The following is a 20,772-nucleotide window of genomic DNA, read 5'->3' on the forward strand; positions in this document are numbered from 1 at the left end:
AAGATATATAGGAAATCACCCTATTTCATCAAACAACACTTAACCTCATCCATCCCAAAAGAGGCTAACGAAGATGTGAAAAACAATCACTCTAAACACATTATCCCCACTCAAATTCCTTTACCGCCGACCAACATCAATAGTTAATCGTAACCCCCGAAAAAAAACCCATCAGCACAGGTATCCGATACTAATCAATTTGTATACGTGTTTTTCCTCGTTTTTCTCCCATTTTTTTCCGACGAGCAGCCAAACTAGACGGTGTCAAGACCTACATGCGCATGAGACGGGTTCCCAATCATCTCCAGGTGAAAGTGATCAAATGGTTCGACTATCTCTGGCTGACGCAGAAGTGTTCAGACGAGGAGAGAGCTGTATCATGTCTTCCTGATAAATTAAAGGTAAGTTCCTTCGGTTTTTCTGGGCTCTGAGCGTTTCTGTCTGGCTCTTGTTTTCTAGCCGAATCCGTATGGAGCATTTGCTTTTAGAGCGCCGGGTTTTTCTTATTGTTTGGTATAAGGAAAACCGGTATCTAACTGTGTTAACTGTGTTAACTGAAAGAAGAAGTTTCAACGATTCGAAGTTGTTATTTGCGCTCCTGAAGAAAGTATTCGGTTAGAGTAGAAAAACTTACCTGCTGTTGATCATTCGCTGTTACCTTGTCTGGTGCTAGCTGCAGAGCTGCTTCATCCATTCCGAGGACTAGTATTGGACCGTACCTTGGAAGAAACCCGGATTTTGGTGCAGTATAAACGGATAAAGTTTTCTTTTTCCGTTCCTTATTCTCGTCTATCTGCAATTATTGTAAACAAAACTGCGTCCTTCGCGCCGACAGTTTCTCGCTTCTCACTTCTCGCTGAGACCGTTCCGAGTAGCTGATGTTAAAGTTGTTTTGATTTCGCAGACCGTTCCCGGTAGCTAACAGTGTCAATTATTTCGACTCGCTGATCGTTCCCAGTAACTGGCTTTTTATCTACACTGCAAGCTAAAAGTTTTCGAATAAGTTTGAAAAAATGGATGACGAAAAAAATATGTTTTGCTTCATCTGCGAGAGCGTTGTTCAAGACACAACGAAAGTAATTGAATGCGTGCACTGTCATAAAGCAGTTCATTTTCGGTGCAAAAAAATCTTTGGAAATTGTATAACTAAAACCAAAAAGAATCCGTTCTTTTGTTCGTCGGAATGTGTCGATATGTTTTCTCGCGTCAGTCAAGCTATAAATCGTACAGATTCTGTCAGTGAAGACATCCGGAAACCTACGGAGTATGTTCGTACGACCAAAGAGGATCAGTCGTTGGTTCGTAGCGAGGTGCGCGATGAATTACTTAAAACCCGAGATGTCGTCGACAGTCTCGTTGAAACAAATAAACATATTGAGGAATCACAGGAGTTCCTGTCGAGCAAGTTCGAAGAATTAAAAGGCAATTTCAAATCTATCGGTAAGGCCATCAGGGAAATGCAGTCGGATAATGAAAAGCTTAGAAACACGGTGAGCGTCTGGCAACAAAAACATTGTGACTTATCCAATAAAGTTGATCGTCTCGAAATGGAACTTGATAAAGCAAATAGAACTTCGTTAGAGAAAAATGCGGTGGTTATAGGGCTTCCTTCAACAGCTCAAGAAAATGTTTTGGATACTGTACATAAACTAGCAGCTGCTGTAGGGTGTCCTCTAAAAACTGGCGACGTTACTGAAGCAAGGCGACTCGTGAGCAGGAATCCATCAACTAGAACCACACCACTACTTGTTTCTTTTGGAAGCATTGCTACCAAGGAGCTACTCTTCCAGAAAAAGCGGGAATTTGGAACTTTGAAGGCGGCACAGGTCGACGTTACTTATGCTGGATCTTCGAACAAAATATCAATCCGAGATGATCTGACTAATTTCGGTAAAGAACTGCTGATGGAAACGAAAAATTTACAAGAAGAACTAGGAATAAAATTTGTTTGGCCAGGCCGTGATGGTAAGATCCTCGTCAAACGCCATGAAGGAGCCAGAATAGAACAGATTGGAAATAGGAACGACATTCGCAATCTTGCTAAACCTACTCAGAAACGTTCTCTAAACCACTCGATCGATATGGAAGCTTCTATGCCTGAAATGTCATCACCGAAGCGCGCCAACACTAGAGTTTGGAACAATTAAATTAAGAGCTAAAAGTGAAATCTGATATCTAGATTTTAAGATGTTAAATACTAAAAATAAATTATACGAGTCATTGGATTCCTTATTTGAAAACTGCCGCAATAAACATAATCACCATATCCTAAGAGCTTTCCAACTAAATGTAAGGGGCCTTAACGATCCGAATAAATTAGATCAAATCAAAATATTCTTGGAAAAATTTCCTGCATCTGTTGATTTATTGGTCCTAGGTGAAACTTGGTTGAAGGAAGAAAGGAAACACTTTGCTAATATCAGTGGATATCGTAGCTTCATTTCCTGTCGTACTGACTCCAGTGGTGGTCTCGCTGTTCTTGTCAAAGAATCACTCATAGTGTCGGAAGTCGAGAACTTAAACATAGACGGTTTCCATTACATCCACTTGCGCTTGAAGCCAGGAGTTTCGCCTATAGATATCTATGCTGTTTACCGCCCACCTTCTCAAAACTCACAGATCTTCTTCGATAAGTTAGAATCCGCACTTGCATCCCTGAAGCCAGACTCCCGATTGTTAATGCTTGGCGATGTAAATATCCCTATCAATCAGGATAATTGTCCTGTTGTTCAACGGTACGTAGACCTTCTGAGTTGTTTCGATTGTCGTGTTTCAAACACTCATATAACTCGTCCAGCTAGTTGCAACATACTCGATCATGCAGTATGTTCAGATTCTTTTGTTGACCAAATCTCGAATGAGACACTTCCACTCGACATCAGTGATCATAGCCTGGTGTTGACAACGATTAATCTTAAAAAACCTGTAGTTTATCGTAAACTGGAAAAAAACAATCACTCAACATGAATCATTGAATGCCTAATTTCTAGTAGAAGTTGAGCATATACAGGCCTCAAATGCCCTGGAGAAGCTGAACAAAATTATCGAATTGCACAGTGCTCTAAAAGCTAGACACTCGAAAACAATATCTGCCGAAGTAAAAGTAAAAGGCTACTGTCCATGGATGTCGTTAGACGTATGGAAACTTATACGAATCAAAGAAAACACTCTTGCCCGATGCAAAAAGTACCCTGCTAACGATCATCTAAAGGATCTTCTACTGCACGTTTCCAAAAAGCTACAGTGTGCCAAAGCTGAGGCTAAGAAAGGTTACTACCATAAACTGTTCCACACGTCAAATCAAAAAAAGACATGGAAGAATTTGAATGAACTTATAGGACGGAACGAGTCAAGAAGCGAATCAATCAAACTAGAACTGAATGGAACGATAACAGAAGAAGGAAAATCAGTTGCAAACGCTTTCAACGAGTATTTTTGTAACATTGGATCTCAACTAGCGGCTACAATCCCAAGAAATGCTCAGATCAATGGCACTCCATCTTTCGGCAATCGTGATAGTATTTACTTGCAGCCAGCAACCGAACAAGAAGTTCTCATTTTAATAAACAATTTGGATTCTTCAAAGAGCCTGGGACCAGATGGTATTTCGGCCCAATTCGTCAAAACTCATCACAATATTTTAGCCCCATTGATCCGAGACATATTCAATGACTGTATTCAATCAGGTGGATTCCCGGAATTCCTTAAAACAGCACGTGTCATTCCGATATATAAAGCAGGGAAAAAAACGAATTGCAGCAACTACCGCCCCATATCGGTTTTATCCGTATTTAGTAAAATCCTGGAAAAACTTCTTGCAACTCGTGTTTTACAATTCCTAAAGCAGCACAATCTATTGTACTGCTATCAATATGGTTTCCGAGAAGGCTCCAGTACCCTCACGGCAGCGACTGAACTAGTCGATGCTATACACAATGCTCTCGACAATCGCAAGTTAATGGGTGTGTTATTCCTAGATTTGAAAAAAGCCTTCGACACGATCGACCATTCCATACTATTGAACAAATTGGATGCCTACGGAATCAGAGGTATTGCCGATTCTCTCTTCGCTGACTATCTTGCGAATAGAAAGCAGTATGTACAAATTAATCAATCGACTAGTGATCTTGGATACCTTTCCGTTGGAGTTCCTCAAGGCAGCAACCTGGGACCTTTGCTGTTCATCCTGTATGTGAACGATATCCATAGGCTGCATTTGCATGGCAAACCAAGACTTTTCGCTGACGATACCTCCTTATCGTACGAGAACTGCGATGTAAGGATAGTTGTAGCTCAGATGTCAGAAGATCTTAAAACTCTTCAAGAATACTTCAATTCTAATCTACTCTCGCTCAACCTGGACAAGACAAAATATGTAATGTTCCGATCTACTTACCGGCAGCCGAATCTCACAACCAGCTCCAAGTTGGCTCAACAGTCATTGAACAAGTCAATTCGTTCAAGTATCTAGGACTCATATTCGATGAACTGGTAAGATGGGACAAGCATATAGAGCGCCTACGAAAAGAACTCAGTGCTATACACAGTATGATATGGAAGCTATCCAGGTTCGTACCCACCAAACATCTGACACATCTATACCATGCATTTGTGCAATCTAAGTTGCAATACATGGTCTCCGTTTGGGGAGCTGCGAGAAAACGAGACATAAAACCTCTCCAAGCTTTACAAAACCGTTGTCTCAAAGGAGTGTTCAAGAAACCCAGACTTTTCCCAACAATCAACCTTTTTGAAGCAGCCCCGGCGTCAGTTCTGCCAATAGCTGCCCTAAGAGAACTGCAGAGTGTCGTACAAATCCACAGTATATTGCACCATCCGTCTTTCCACCACAATCAACAAGTTCAGCGCCAGCAACAGAATCATCGATTTCCTACAAGGACCAGAGGAAACCTGACTCTGAGAAGAGTAAACACAGAAAAAATGAAGAGATCCCCCGCATATTTCAGTAAAATGAAATATAACAATCTGCCTCCACACTTGAAAATCATCAGTAACAAACAAATTTTCAAGCAGCAATTAAAAATCCACCTTAAAGCCAATTTAGAAAATTATTTAACATAAGTGAAAGCAAAACAAACTAGATCGTTGAACCTGCAGTAGAACAGTCCATCAAAGCCTCCTTAACAGAGATTAATCTCACTGGAGGCTTGAAAGAGAAGACAAGTTCCTCACTTCAGACACATCCGCCACTAATTGCCACCGTATCATTTTTTTTTCTTCCTCTCCGCCAGCCACCGCCACCACATAGCCACCTCCACAAAACCACCGCCCATCGCCCACCGCCTCCAGCTGCAAACAATAACAAAAATATATCAAAATTGTGTTGAAAAAAATGTAATAGCAAAAAATTGTAAACTATGAAAAATGTTGAAAAAAAAGTTTGAATAAAAAGTGAGGAGGTTTTATGCCTTCGGGAGAATGGTTCTGAACAAAAATCAACTCCCGGGGGCTTTTCCCTGCTCAAAAAAAAAAAAAAAAATATAATTTAAAATTTAAATTTTTAATTTCTTTTTCAATAATACATTGCATAAACCTACCAGCTTTTGAAAGATTTTGAAGGGCTGGAGCTTCGCCCACTACGCCTGCCAGTGGTTTTCTAATAATTTTCATACTTGTTTACTTTGTATCCGACGCGCGATACATAAGTTTAAATCAAACATACATAATTTTACACTGTTTGTAATATATGTACAATTTATTGACCGCGTGATCTTTACTTTATGGAATGAAAAATAATAGCGAAACAATGCATTTCCATTCACCTTTTGAACAAAGACTAAAATTACATCAAAAGGAGCTTTTCTTTGAATTACACTTGTGAAAAATTAGACTACTCATGTTTTAGATTCTGTATATTTCTTTATTTTGTTGTTGTGAAGATTGATGAAAATATCATGCAGCTCTGCTTAACTTGCATAACTAAAGGTTAAAAACAGGTACAGAAGACTTCTTCAATTATGCAACCAAAGCGTGCAGAATCTTGGCTGACCTGCAGTTTGTTTCGAAAAACATCATTCAAATACAATCTGAACCAAAAATTGTTTGCAATTTACAGAACATTTTTTAAAAATGATCAATTCATGCGTTTTCGAAAAACCAGGACAGTCTCACGAAAAACAGGATAAATCCTGAAACATCGGGACAAATCCTGAAAAATTAGGACACTTCCCAAGCAACCAAAAGTCCCATAAAACAGGTACAAAAACGCTTACTCAGCCCCATCATTGATATGAATTACGTTCTATGCAGCTCAAAATTTAAGTTCATATTGATACTTTCAAGTTCCAAAGAAGTCTTAATGATCTTCTATTCAGCTTCCAGCGGCCTCTTAATTCAGCTTCCAAAAAATCGCAAAATGAGCAAAAAAATTTCTCTCTATCTCAACTGAACCGTTGGCTTCGGTTCATATCACCTTCTCTTGATTATTTACTGTGTTCTGTACCGGTGCCGCCATGATGCCACGCGCCGGATTTCAAACTCGACAAATTGCTCAATTGCTTCTTTCCTACATTTCCTACATATATCGCATCATGGTCACTCAAGTACAAAACTACTTATTGAAAAAAAACTTGCCCAGCTTGGGGATCGAACCCCGACCTTCGTGGTGAGAATCGAACACGCTACCACGAGACCACGCCTAGATGTTGTTCTAACTGAAACTAAAACTCGAAAAGGTGATTTGATTTTGAAAGCACATCAATGCACTTTTTGTGACTTATCAAATCCCGTTTGAGCACTTTTGTGTCCTTTATGTGACTTACCAAATCCCGTATTGAGCACTTTTGTGCCCATTATGTGACTTAAGTCCCGTATAACGTACGTATAGATCACTTTTGCAGCTTTCAAGTTCGTTAATGAGCACATATAGTTCACTAATGGAAATTGGGCAAAACAAGTCACATACACCGTACATATTAATCACTTTTGCAACTTTTAAGTTCATTAATGAGTACATAAAGTTTACTAAAGGAAATTGGGCAGTTGATTCTCTATGTCAGCCAATATGTAACTTTCAATGCCTTCATTCAAGTAAATATGTGACTTTTGGTTGCTTGGGTTGGCACTTCTGCTCCGGAGTTTCGTATTGCTCTGTATTGCTAAGCTCTACTTTGGAAGAAACCTCAGCTCTTTTTTGGCTCGAGAGATTGTTAGACCATGCCTGCAGAGAAGCTTGAGTTTGTTGAATTAAGTTTGTTGAGCTTTTTATTCACTGGTGCTAAACCTGCATTCTTTGTTTGTTTTTGCACTATTAATTATGAAAGGGCTTATTGCGAAGGTTATTAAAATCAATGTTTGTGAGTTCTAGTAACCGGTAATAGTCACCAGCACTTGAAATAGTAAATTTTCGAATAAACTCGGAACCACTATTTTCAAAGCTCAGTCTTATCCACTGCTTAGGTTGCCCGTGTTCGTAGTTAGAAAACTTACAGGATTTTAACCCTTCGTTTCATAAAGTAACAAATTTGCAACAATTAATTAAAACTGTTCTAAATTTCACATTTAGCTTAAAAGTCAATTAGTTTTCTATGGAAATAATATTTCAAACTTTAAGATCACGTTCAATTAAAAAAAAATACTTTCAGTGTTGAAAGGTACAAAAAAAACAACTTGAATCTGAAAAATATGGAATGTGGAAAAAGTCTTATTTTTCAAATTGTTGGCCTAGTTTAATTCTTGTTGAGAATTTTTTTTCGACTCAAAAAAAATATTTTCGTATTGCCACTAAAGGTATTCACATAATAAACAAAATTTGAGAATTTTTTTTTTGTTTTTTCTCTGATGTAATGGGTTTTCAATAATTGTTGCAAATTTGCAACATAGAGTATGGTGGGGTAAAAGTACGACCTTAGTGCCACCCTATTTTTAGAAAATTTTGCCGGTTGTTTTCCAAAAAACCAAGAACATCATTTGATTCTTTAGGCTTTTAGCTCTCTTCTATAAAATTACGAAGATAATCGATCGACGCATTTGATAGCAGTAATGAAAATGCCTAACTGTTATCGAAACGTACTCTTACCCCACCTCTGGGGCAAAAGTTCGAATGATGTGGGGTAAAAGTACGACCATTCAAAATTCCATAATTCTACATGAAGTCAACAGGAAAACTATTTTGTTTTAATCTTGGCTTACAGCAGCAGCTTCCTTGTTCGCTTCTGATACAAATCCTATACATGGGCAAATAACCTGCGTGAATTTGGATTTCTCCACTAACTGTCCATATTCAGCAGGTTTTCGAAATCGAATTCTCGTCGTATTTGAGCATTTTTTCGCGCGAGCAAGTCTTGTAGGAACATATATATGCGCTGATGTTTCCAGAGCATTAAAAAAAGAAGTTAAAATTTTCCGTTCAGATTTACTTCAGTAGACCCTGTATATCATTCGTACTTTTGCCCCATTTGCAGTTCGTACTTTGCCCCTTCAAGGTATCTTATGATTCACCGTTTATGGAGCAAAACAGAGACATAATAATTAAATTCTTTCTTCGGCATTTGATAGTGATTAAAAACAACTAAAAAGACACAATAAATCTTTCATTGAAAGCCAGACTTTTGAGTGCACAAACATGTTTGCCGTTATTTGAAATATTACATCATTAAAGCAAAAAAGCTACTTTACCTCATTTTTCGGAGCTTTTTCAATTTCTACGAAAAAAAATTATGGCTGGTTGTTGGCAGTCCAAATCACTATCCATCCACGCCAGAGTTTTGAATTTTACTGTTCTTGGTTTGTGATAATCCCAAAACGTACTTTTACCCGACTCGTACTTTTACCCCACCTTACTCTAATGCGACGGTAGTACCCTTGCTAGTTATATTGGTTCCATAGTGTGTTCTCGAAACTTGCATCGTTTAAACAGTGTATAGTGAGATTTACAATGTGTCATTCTTCCTATGCTATTAGAAGTGTACTGCGGTTCGTTAAATTATTAAAAACTACAAAAATTACTGTTATGGTAAAGCAGTCATAACTTCCTAAATTTTCTACAGATTCTAATAAACAACCACTTGAATTCTTTGTTTTAAATTGACATTTAAGCACAGAAGAAAATCAAGTCTAAAACTTTTGCTAAAACAAAATTTTCTCTAAAAATATTCGTTTTTTATAATATTTTCTATCGTAAAGTCACTAATTTCAACAATACTGATGATCATACGCAAAAACAGTGTTCGGATGATCGATAGAAAATTCATTCACCTTCAATATGCAAAAGAGGGATTTCAAATTATTGCTATGCAGTCCGAGATATTTTAATCAAAGTACAAGTACTTTTTTTTTATTTTACCGAAATTTCCTATTTGGAGCATAATTCAAAAACGGTTCTACTGAGATTTTTTTTAATTTCATTTTCGGGTTCAGCACCCAATTTCATATTAAAAATATTGGTCAGTCAATCAATTTCACAATTTCTTTTTCAAATTTTGTAAACTAGTACAATTAGTTGTTACCTAACTTTTTTTTGACATATCGTACCTAAAACGAAGAAATAAATTTATGTATGCGACTTGTTTAGGTATTCTATACCTGTTTATTTTCTACACATAACCGTAGGAACGGGGGGGATTTTTGGGGGTTAACCCCCCCATGAGGTTCCAAAAATGCCTAGCGAAATATTTTTTGCTTAACTTAAAATTTTAAATTCTTAACCAAATTTTGATGGACAACTAAAATAATTCAATAGTAAACATTCTCGATTCTGAACTTAGTTCAAAATCTTAAAAACTCATCCCAGGTCCAAAATTTTACAACAGTTTTTCAAAAGGCAGACAAAACTTGCAAAATTTAATAAACATTTTAATTGAGTCCTTAAAATTTTGTAACTTGCGTCTAAAAATATTATTTAAACAAATTTTGTAAAAGTAAACAAGAACGAATTTTTAGAAGCCTTAAATACGATTCTGAATTGGCTAATTTGTTTCGGTTCAATCAATCAATTATCAAGTCTTTTTTTCTTTATTTAAATGGCTAAATTTCGAAGTTTGCTTAGATTTTGGCCAGATTCTGGAGAAAATGTTTAAACAATATGTCAGGTTTATGCAAGGTTTTAACATAAAATAGGCCCGGATACTTGCTGACAAATTTCTTATTTCTTAATTTAAAGTTGAGATTATCATTGGAATAGAATCGTGATTTGAATCTTGATTTTGCAAATCATTTCGGAATCTGAAAAGAAAATACTTAAAATTCAAACCATTTTTAGGATTCGGACTTGAAATGTTTATCCTCCGTTCGTATACAGAATTGAACCATAAGAAAGTTTAATAAGTTCAGAATTGAAAAATCTGAAACAATTTTATCATTTGGGAATTTCGTTCAAATTAACAAGTTAAACAACGATAAATAATCGAAGAAAATTGTATTTATTTTATTAATTCAGAATCCGGCAAGAGATTTCTGGTTAAAGGTTATGATAAAATTTCGCTTTTTGGTTATACATTCATAGCAATTCTTATCTGGAACTTAGATTTAAATTTTGAATTTAGGCTCAAAATGCAAATTTCAGGATCGGAACTTCAAAATTCGTATCAGATTCAGCTCGATTTTTAGTTTTATAATCCAGATGAAAATATTAATATGAGAATTTCATTTAGGATGCATATGGAAGAAGATCGCAGTTAAATTTTTTGATGTTTGATTCAAAATTAAATTCATGTCAAAGGAATTTTTTTCGAAAACAAAAATTTACATTTTGTTCACAGGAGTTAATTTATGAAATATTAAATTATTATATTTAATCATCAGATGAAATTCAGCTTTCAGTGAAAGTTTTAATGAGTTCATTTAATTGTTTCATCCACTGCCAAATGCCTAAGAAACAATTTCATTAATATGTCTCTACTTTGCACAACAAACTGTGAATCACAAGAAACCTTAAAGGAGTAAAAGTACGAACTGCAAATCGGGCAAAAGTACGAATGATATACAGAGTCCACTGAAGTAAATTTGAATGGAAAAATTTTGAGCTCTGGAAAAATCTGCGCATATTTTTGTTTCTACAACGCGCGAAATATTGCTCAAGTACGATGAGAACTGGATTTCGTAAACCGGTGGAATATGGAGAATTAGTTAAGAACTTCGAAAACACGCAAGGCCCCATGTATATTTATTTATTTATTATTTGTTAATATATCAACGGATCACGTATTGACCCTAATAATTATAATGTATAGAATTTGTATCAGAAGCGAACACAGAAGCTGCTGTTGTTAGCAAAGATTGATTTGAAATAATTTTCCTCTTTACTTCATGCAGAAATGAGGAAATGTTGAATGATCGTACTTTTACCCCACATCATTAGAACTCAGAGGTGAGATAAGAGTACGTTTCGATAGCAGTCAGGAATTTACACTACTGCTATCAAATGCGTCGATCGATTATCTTCGTAATTTTTTTTGAAGAGAGATAAAAGTCTAAGGAATGTCAAATTAAAAAAAAAAAAAGGATAGCACTAACGTTGTACTTTTACCCCACCATACTCTACTTTTTTCCTATGCATGGTTCCAGCAAAAATGCTACAGGTAATAAAAACATCACCATCACCAAACAACAATCACCGCTCTATAATAAAAAAAAAAAACTATTATTTTTATGATTAATCCTCCTACAAGTGAGATAAAATTTCTAACTTCTCTGTTATAGGTTTTAGCTCTTTGAAGTCTTCGACAAACTTGTTTAAATTAAATTTTCCACAAATTTGCAAAGGTTTGAAGGCGCATTTGTATTATAAGCATCAGGCTATTGTGTGTTCGATTGAAATAGATATCCTCTACTAGCTGGAGATGCTAATAATACAAATGCGCCTCTAAACCTTTGCTTCTGACATCGCGCAAGGAAAAGCTAGAAGAAAACACACGTGGTAGAATGCGCTATAGTTTCATAGAAATCTTTGTTTTTAATGCAAACATGGAAAAGTAAAGTTGATGTATCTCGCTTGGATACAAATGGATACAGACGATTGTACCTGCATCTTGTAGACGAAATCTTTGACTTCATTTTGCAGCTAAAGCGGGCTGCCCGATGTTGCCCGGTGTTTGTAAAATAAGGCGTGAAAAAGTCCTATTTTCGGTAATCTTTTTAATATAGCTCTGCAGTATCACATTTTAAAAACTTGAAATATTCAACAAAGTGCTGTATTTTAGTAAGGCAAACAACTTTGTGGAACATATTATTAAACTTAAAATAACTGAAAAAAGTTATTATTAATCAACTGATTTAAGAGGTTAAGTTTCTTATTCGGCCGATATCTCTGAGAATAATTATTTTAGAAACTTGACATCTGAGGAAAATTTAATTTTAAACAAGTTTGTCGAAGACACCAAAGAGCTTAAACCTATATCAGAGAAGTTAGAAATTTTATCTCACTTCTAGGGGGATTAATCATAAAAATAATAGTTTTTCATTATACAGTGAGCGAAATAAGAATAGCGCCACTATGTGTTTTGCTTATTAAAATATGAATGCTTGAAAAATACGAAAATTTTCTTCCACAGTTTGTTTTGAATTGCTTAACGGATAAATCAAGCATAAGTTTACTTTTTTTGGACGTAGCAATTGGCGTTGAGAACCAAAAATGTGAAAAAGGGGTGCGGAATAAGAATAGCACCACTTGAGTTTTTCAAAAAAAAACAAGATTATTTTTCGAAATTTACTGTGTAAAAGTGAATAATAATGCTTCTACGAATTATTTGAATAGGGGCCGTTCAGATACCACGTGGACAGAAAAATGAGATTTTTGACACCCCCCTCCCCCTCCGTGGACAAGCGTGGACATTTGGCAAACCCCTACCCCCCTCCCCGGATGTTCACGTGGACAGATTTGAAATTGTTTTTTATTTTTCAAAAACTCATTTGGCAGTTAAAAAATACTACTTTTTGCCAATTTTTATTGGAATGGCTGATTAAAAAAAAAAAAAGAAATAGCATTACCTGATATAAATAACTTTAAAAATTTTAAATTTCCTTATTATCATATTTATTACTTGCTTTCAAGTGTTTTTTAATTGTTTAAACTTAAACTGGAAAGCTTTGTAATTTTAAGATTCAAACAGAAAGTATGTCCTCGTGGACATGACCCAAACCCCTACCCCCCTCTCCGTGGACAAGCGTGGACATTTCCATACACCCCCCCTCCCCCTAAATTGTCCACGTGGTATGTGAACGGCCCCATAGTTAACTGCATTTTAAGGAGTTTTCCAGAATTCCAAAGGTTTTCAAAGTTTTTAAAAGGGGGTTTTAAGAGATGCTCCTCTAGCGTTAAGGAATTTGATATTTGAGCTGTAATTCTTTATCAAAATACCTATTTTCTTTATAAAAATGACGTGAAATGATGAAACAAACATTTGGGATTAATTTTGAATCAGAAAAAATAGGTTGGAAATCAAAAACTTTGATTTTGTTCAGTAAACCACACTTATTCAGTTTCAAGTCGTAGATGGCAGCACTATCTTGCAGTTAAAACCAAATTTAGTCTCAATATTGATTTTCCAGGTTTATTTAGACCCATATTCATCATTTTGAGGTATTTTTCCATCACAATTTTGTGGAAGTTCACGCTGCAGAAAGATTTTCCGGGTTTGCTAAAGAATCACCTACACAAAAATGTACAACCGAAAAAATTACTGCTCATCTCAACTTCCGATTCAATTGCAAATCATACCAATAATATTGCTTGCCGTCTGCTCCATCAAGCTCCATCACAAAGAATAACTTTATTCTGGTAAACGGTCCAAAAAATTCACTTTTATTGACCTTGATGCAATTCTAATTTTTTTTTTTTGATTTAGTGATCTTAGAATTTCCAAAGCGTTCACACGGTACATGTATTTATTCCTAGACCAAAATCATCTAGCACACCCTAATTTATCCCGGATATTCGAAAATGGGCATGAATTTGGTTAAATGGCAAGATAGTGCTGCCATCTATGACTTAAAACTAGAGAAATAGTGTTTGACTATTAAAAATATTAGAACTTTTGAATTCCAACCTGCTTTTTGGATTCAAACTCAGCCTCAAATCTAGGTTTCATCATTTTGCATCATATTTTTGAATGTTAATGAAGAAATCAAGCAGTTTGATAAAGTTTTACAGCTCAAATATCAAATTCCTTAACGCTAGAGGATTATCTCTTAAAACCACCTTTTAATACCTTTGAAAACCTTTGGAATTCTGGAAAACTCCTAAACGCAGTTATTTATTCAAATAATTCGTAGAAGCTTTATTATTCACTTTTACACAGTAAATTTTGAAAAATTATCTTGTTTTTGTTGAAAAACTACGTATGACGTTGACAACAGCTGATTTCGCTTGATTGAAATCATTTACAACATCTTGCATCAACGACATTTCAATATGCTTGAAACGGCTAGTTGGAAGTCAGATAATCCCAAACTTACTTTTAGGGGTTCCGAACTCATCTCATCGACGACTTCCAATACCGTCAATGATGGTATCACCAGTACATTGAGAAAGAGGAATCTCCACCACTCACATATCCACCGAAACAAATTGAGATGAACTAGATCATTCAATTCGGTGGGTCTTGTGGTGCGGTTCCGTTCCGATGGCTTCGTTCAGTTCAGATGGTTTCTCCTGGCCCAAGGCAGCCTTTCTTTTGTACCACTGCAGCAGCACATTGCCGGGTTACGTTTTCTACGCCTTTCCCGTGTATGGCAAGGTGTTGATGATGGCGTAATTTGCCTTCGCCACATCCGGCGTTCTACGTTCGTCGCGTCCGCTCCCGGATGAGGACGTTTCAACATTCTGCTGAAGCTGTTTTAGCTCAACGACGACCAAGACCACCGAGCGAAACGGTGAGACATCACATGGAAAGGATGATACCGTCGTTTAAGGGGTTCTCGATAGAACAAACTCAATTACCTCATCTCTCGTCGTCGTATCGTGTTGTCTGCACCAATGGATGAGGACTTTTTTCCCTGAAACAGACGGGCTTACTTTCGCCCGGATCGATTAATGATATTGGGCTGCTGCTGCTGGATGTCGAGATTGGTTTGAGAGGTTTTGCTTTACTGCTTTCAGGTGTGATTATCTGCACGAAAGGAGTGCTGATGAAATAATGAATGAACAATGTTAGGTACCGTTACTATTGGAAAACTTTTTCGTCTATGAATGCAGTAGTTTGGAGTTGTTTTTTTGGCTATCAATCGAAGATATCACGAATAACTAAGTTTATCAAACTTTTATGGCTGGCCAATGCTACTTCATCTGGAAAGAAATGATGGTATAAGAAACATGTTTTTTGATTAAAGAAATATGTTCTATTAGAATCTAACAACCACTTTACCATCTTCATATCAAATAACAATACCTCAATATGACTAGAATTTACTAACGTTTTCTCATTTTTTTTTCTTTTCTTCTCATCCACAGGCTGAAATAGCTATAAATGTTCATTTAGATACACTTAAGCGAGTAGAAATTTTTCAAAATACCGAGGCGGGCTTTCTATGTGAGTTAGTGTTAAAGCTAAGACCAGTCGTGTTCTCCCCGGGCGACTTCATCTGTCGGAAAGGTAAGATTTTTTTTTTAATTTTCATTGAATTCCACCAATTGTGCTTCGATCTAAAATATACCTCACAAATTTTTTAAGTTGGTTCCATAAATAAATTATGAATTCTATTCTGCCGAAAAGATGCAATGAGCGGAAATTAACTGTTTGATTTTATTCGTTTTTGAAACAATATTCATGATAATCATGAATAATATCGGTATTGTTTTTATAATAACGGCCAAATGTTAACAAACCGAGTAATCGTATGCATGAAAAAGTACGTTAAAAGATATTTAATTTGAATCTACCCACTTGTCAGATGGATGATTTGTATTTGATATAAAGAGAAACGAAATAATATTTTACTGTGCGCTTGTGGAGCTGTCAAAAATAATAATACCTATTATAATATAAATTAATATTTGATGGTACGAAGTAATTTTATGTTTGTGGACTTGATTTCACGTTCATTGACATTTTGAGTTTCAAGTGTCGCTTATAGAATCTGGTTACAAAACTATCCAATAAAACCAAACCAATGTCCGTTAAGCTGAGTTCATTATCCAAAATTTATAAGTATTCAACGCAATTTCGTCATATGAACTTTATTAAAATTACTTAAATAAGTCCGGTTAAAAAAGTTTTCCTGGTTCTAGAATGTTGCCATTTCTATTAAATTTATATTTCCAATAATAAGCCAGACTCCGCACTTGTCCTCGAACATTGCTCATAAGCTTCTAAACAGTTGCATTACCCACAATTTTCACCACTTTCGGCCAATCCTTTTTAAATTTTTCAATGTTATCAGCTGGTTTTATGTATTTTCGTAGCTTTGCTTTGGTCAAAGCCAAAAAAGTCTCGATTGACCGTGCCTTGGGGCAGTTTCGCAGAATCATGTTTTTGGCTCAAATCAGACGTTTTGGCTTTTGTACCACCCTAGTGTGTCTTTGACGGAATGACATGATGTCAAATCGGGCCAAAATATGACAGGTTCATCATGCTGCTTAATCAACGGCAAAAAAAACGCTTCTGGAGAAATTCTGTAAAATAGTTCTGGGTGTTCATTTTTTCCAATGTGACGCACGGGCTAGATATTTTGCCAAATTTTTCGGTGTAAATGACCATCTGGTTGTGGCATTGGAAGGGTTTTACACAGCAAAAATTATGTCCTGTTAAATTACGCAAATGTCCTGTAACAAAAAGGAACAGGACATTTACCGTAATCCTACAGGTCCAAAAACAAATTACGTGACATTTAATTTTCAGTGTACAACTTTTCTACAGGACATTTGCTGTAATAATAAATGAATCTTCGTTAACTTTCAAGGAAAACTATTTAAAATTACAGGTTTTGTTAATTACAGGTTGATTTATTTTAAAGGTTGCAGTTTCAGTGACACGAAATAGTCAAAAAAAATTTCTGTGTATAGTCCAATTTCACATTCGTTTCATCGTCCATGGTGATGCATCCAGAACTTTTGCAAAATATTGAATCATACAGTTTCCGGGCTCTTGGTTTGACAGAAGCGGCTTGATTTGGGTTCCTTTACGTTAGACGTCAAGGTTCCGACTTTTCTCATCCACATCCCGACGTGAAGCCTATGGTTTCTGTTTGTAGGCATGCCTGACCTTTTTGTCGATAGCAGGACTAACAGGACCAGATTTTCGACTACTCCTCGGTTCATCTTTAAATGTACAATGTTCACCATATGTTTAAAAGCTGTCCGTACCGCTTCGATGCTCACATCCTTTTCTTTGGCCAATTTTCTTAATTTTGTTTGTTTATTTGTTTATGGTAAATTGGTAAATGGTAGGTTAAAAATTAAAAACAAACTACAATTACACGGAATTTACCCTATACTATACTTAAAGCCCTAAGGATTCTTCTTCGGAATAATTCCTTTGAAACATCAAAATCAAAATGATCGGAGAAGCTGTTAAACGTCCTTATTGCACCAATTAGCTCTGTATTAGCTCCGTAGTTATTCTGTCGGTGAGGAGCAAAGAGCTGAAGATTACGATTCCTCAAGCCTCGAGATCGCACGCTGAGTTGGAGTGCTTCTAGCAGTGCAGGGCAGTCGGTTCTAGACGAAAGCAGATCGGCAACAATAGAGGCCCGTGTTGCGGTCCGGCGGGCCTGCAGCGTGTCGATGTCGATAAGGCGGCAGCGGCTTTCGCAGCTGGGGAGTCGGAACGGGTCTTGTCAGTTCAGGTTCCGGAGAGCGAAGCGCAAAAAACGCCTCTGGATGGCCTCGATACGCTCCGAGCCATTTTGGTAGTAGGGGCACCATACAGCCGAGGCATATTCGAGGGACGATCGAACCAAGCTGCAGTAAAGACTCTTGAGACAATAAATATCCTTAAAGTCTTTTGTCATGCGGAATAAAAGACACAGGCATCTAGAACCTTTATCGACGATGTAGTTTGTGTGGATCTTGAAATCCAGCCGTTCGTCCAGGATCACACCAAGGTCTTTCACATGTTCAACTCGTGCAGTTGCCTCATGTCCAAGAAAATAATCAGCCGATAGCGGTAGCCGCTTGCGTGAAACGAAATTACCGTACATTTCTTGCGATTCAAGAGAAGGCAATTGACATCATACCAGGCGGCGAAGATGTTAAACTGGCTCTGCAAGACGTTCGGGGCTGTTGATAGATTGAAACAATTTCAAGTCGTTGGCATACGCCAGTTTTGCTCCATCGAGAAGCAGCAACACGTCGTTGAAGTAGATCAGGAATATGATGGGTCCTAGGTGGCTCCTTTGAGGTACTCCAGAATAGGCAGGGAATTGATTGGAAAATGATTCACCAGATCGTACAATAAGTTTCCGTCCTACCAGGTAGCTATGGAACCATTCCAGTAAAGAGCCGCAAATACCGATACGATCTAGTTTGGTTATGGCTATTTTGTTGTTTACCTCGTCGAAAGCTGCGGTCAGGTCGGTGCAGATTACGTCGGTTTGCGATCCCATGGCAAAACTGTCTTGCACGGAAGATGTGAACGTCAGCAGGTTTGTTGTCGTAGAGCGTTTGGGCATGAATCCATGTTGTTCGTTAGAGAAATAAAAATTGCAATACGAGAAAAATGGATTCAATACAACCAGCTCAAACAGTTTGGCGATCGCACATAGGGCAGAAATACCGCGATAATTGTAAACGTTCCTCCTGTCACCTTTTTTGTAGACCGGAAACATCTTTCCAAATGGAAAGGAACGTGGATTCCGAGAGCGATGATTGGAAGATTCGCCATCCGGACCTGCAGAAACACTGGATTTCAGCTTAGCAGTCGCCTTCAAGATGGTATCGTCATCGATTACGATGTGATGAAAGGAAGTGCTCTGACGTGGGACGTTACTAGCCGCCATAGTCAACTGGTCCGTGGATATTGAACCAGAATCAAAAGTACTACGGAATTTATCAGCGAAGAGGTTACAAATATCTGTAGGATTTAGCCGTAGATCGGATAGGATAAACCAACTACAAGGTTTGACGGTTAAATAACAACTGTATTTTATTACCAGAAAATTCGTTCTTAAAAACTAACTTATTTTAAGTCATGGCATGCTGAGGTTGTCTGTCGTTATTCGGAACTGCATGTTCAACACTCCTCCTCGACAGCGTAACTCCAGCTGCTTCTCGGAATTTTCCCAACTTGAGGTAAGCCAACGGCTTGATTAATATATCCGCCACCATATCTTCGGAAGAACAGTAGCTCACGGTTATTGTCCCATCTTCGTAAAGGGAGCGGACATAATGATATTTGGTGTCCACGTGCTTCGAACGGTTGTTGATCCGGGTAGATTGTAACTGCTTGATGCACGCCTGGTTCTCCCCAAATATTCTGGTTGGTTGGTGGATGTGAATGTTGAAATCTCGAAGAAGTCGTTTGATCCACACCAACTCTTGGCAGCACTCTGCGAGCGCCACGTATTTTGCCTCGGTGCTGCTTAATGCCACGCAGGTTTGCCTTTTTGATGCCCAGCAAATCGGACCACCACTGAGCAGAAACATGTAACCGGTATTGGATTTCCGGCTTGCTGCATCGCTGGCCCAGTCTGCGTTGGAATAAGCTTCCAGCTTATGTTGACCGGATCCTAGCACCAACTCATGGTCCATCGTCGATTTCAGATAACGGAGCACCCGTTTGGCCTCCGTCCAATCGGCTTGGGTAGGTGAGCTTACTGATCGCCACAGTAAGCCCACACTGGCTGCGATGTCCGGTCGGGTGTTGGCTGCCACGTGCAACAGACCACCGATAAGGCTGCTATACAAGTGGTTGTTGGGTAGCAGGTTCTCCTCCTCCTTCTGTTGACAGTGGCCGGGGTTTATCGGTATCTTGGAAATTTTTGCGTTTTCCATACCGAACTGTGTCAGCAGCTTTTGGATGTACTCTCGTTGGTTAAGCTTGAAGTTCTCATTCTCGCGCCGTACTACAATGTCGAGAAAATGATGAATGTCACCCAACGAGGTAACAGAAAATTTTCGGTTCAACGCTGCTATGATGTCGTCGTACTCCTGCTCGTCGTGACACGATATGACCATGTTGTCCTCGTCGATCACCAGGTAGGCGGACCGCTTACCGTTTTGTCGGACGTATAAAAAAGGGAAATTTTTCGACTTCTGAAACTTGAGTTCTTTCAGAATACCATCGGACGGCTCGTACCCTCTCGGCCGCACGTACGCTTGTTTCACTAGCATGTTGCGCTGACTCGCCACCGTCAGCATGGTTCGGAACGTCACCTGACGCACCAAATCATCGAAATTGGTTGATGTCGCGCTGCTTCGGGATTCAGGCTCCTCCTTAACCAAAGTACCATCGGATTCCAGCACCATTGCCGGATTTGATGTTTCGGATTCCAGCACCTTTGCTGGAGCAGCGTCACCTCGACTTGATTTGGATTCTACAACTGCTGGGGGTCGTCGCTTTTGGATGTTTTTGGCCAGCCCTGCACGTTCAACTCGCATTTTCGGATAATGTGCCACGTGTTGCCCTTGCTCTCGGTTAGTGACGAGCTGGAACAGCCCACCAGTTTTCCGAGCGACAGCAATGACGGCACCACCAAATTTGATCACGCAACGATGGGGCTTTTGAAAAACGACTTCGGCTCCTTTGGCAACCAGTTTGCCAACGGAAATTAAATTCGACTGCAACTCAGGAACAAAGTAGACATTGGAAAGCGTAATTTCATTCTCGCTACCGTCGTCACCATGGCAACTGAAACGACCGGTACCAACGCCATGCACCA

The 20,772-nt window shown here is 37.9% G+C and overlaps 1 protein-coding gene across 2 annotated transcripts in view; it reads left to right on the plus strand.

Moving 5' to 3' along the window:
- LOC129754733 (cyclic nucleotide-gated cation channel alpha-3) overlaps positions 1 to 20,772 on the plus strand; it is a 708,907-nt gene that overhangs the window by 603,888 nt on the left and 84,247 nt on the right. For both annotated transcript variants that reach the window (XM_055750948.1, XM_055750949.1), the window contains 2 exons: positions 250 to 401; positions 15,407 to 15,548. In XM_055750948.1, the coding sequence (XP_055606923.1) occupies positions 250 to 401; positions 15,407 to 15,548 (294 nt within the window). The remainder of the gene's footprint in view (positions 1 to 249; positions 402 to 15,406; positions 15,549 to 20,772) is intronic.

The sequence above is a fragment of the Uranotaenia lowii genome, chromosome 3, assembly GCF_029784155.1.
Source record: "Uranotaenia lowii strain MFRU-FL chromosome 3, ASM2978415v1, whole genome shotgun sequence".
Classification (NCBI taxonomy): Eukaryota; Metazoa; Arthropoda; class Insecta; order Diptera; family Culicidae; genus Uranotaenia; species Uranotaenia lowii.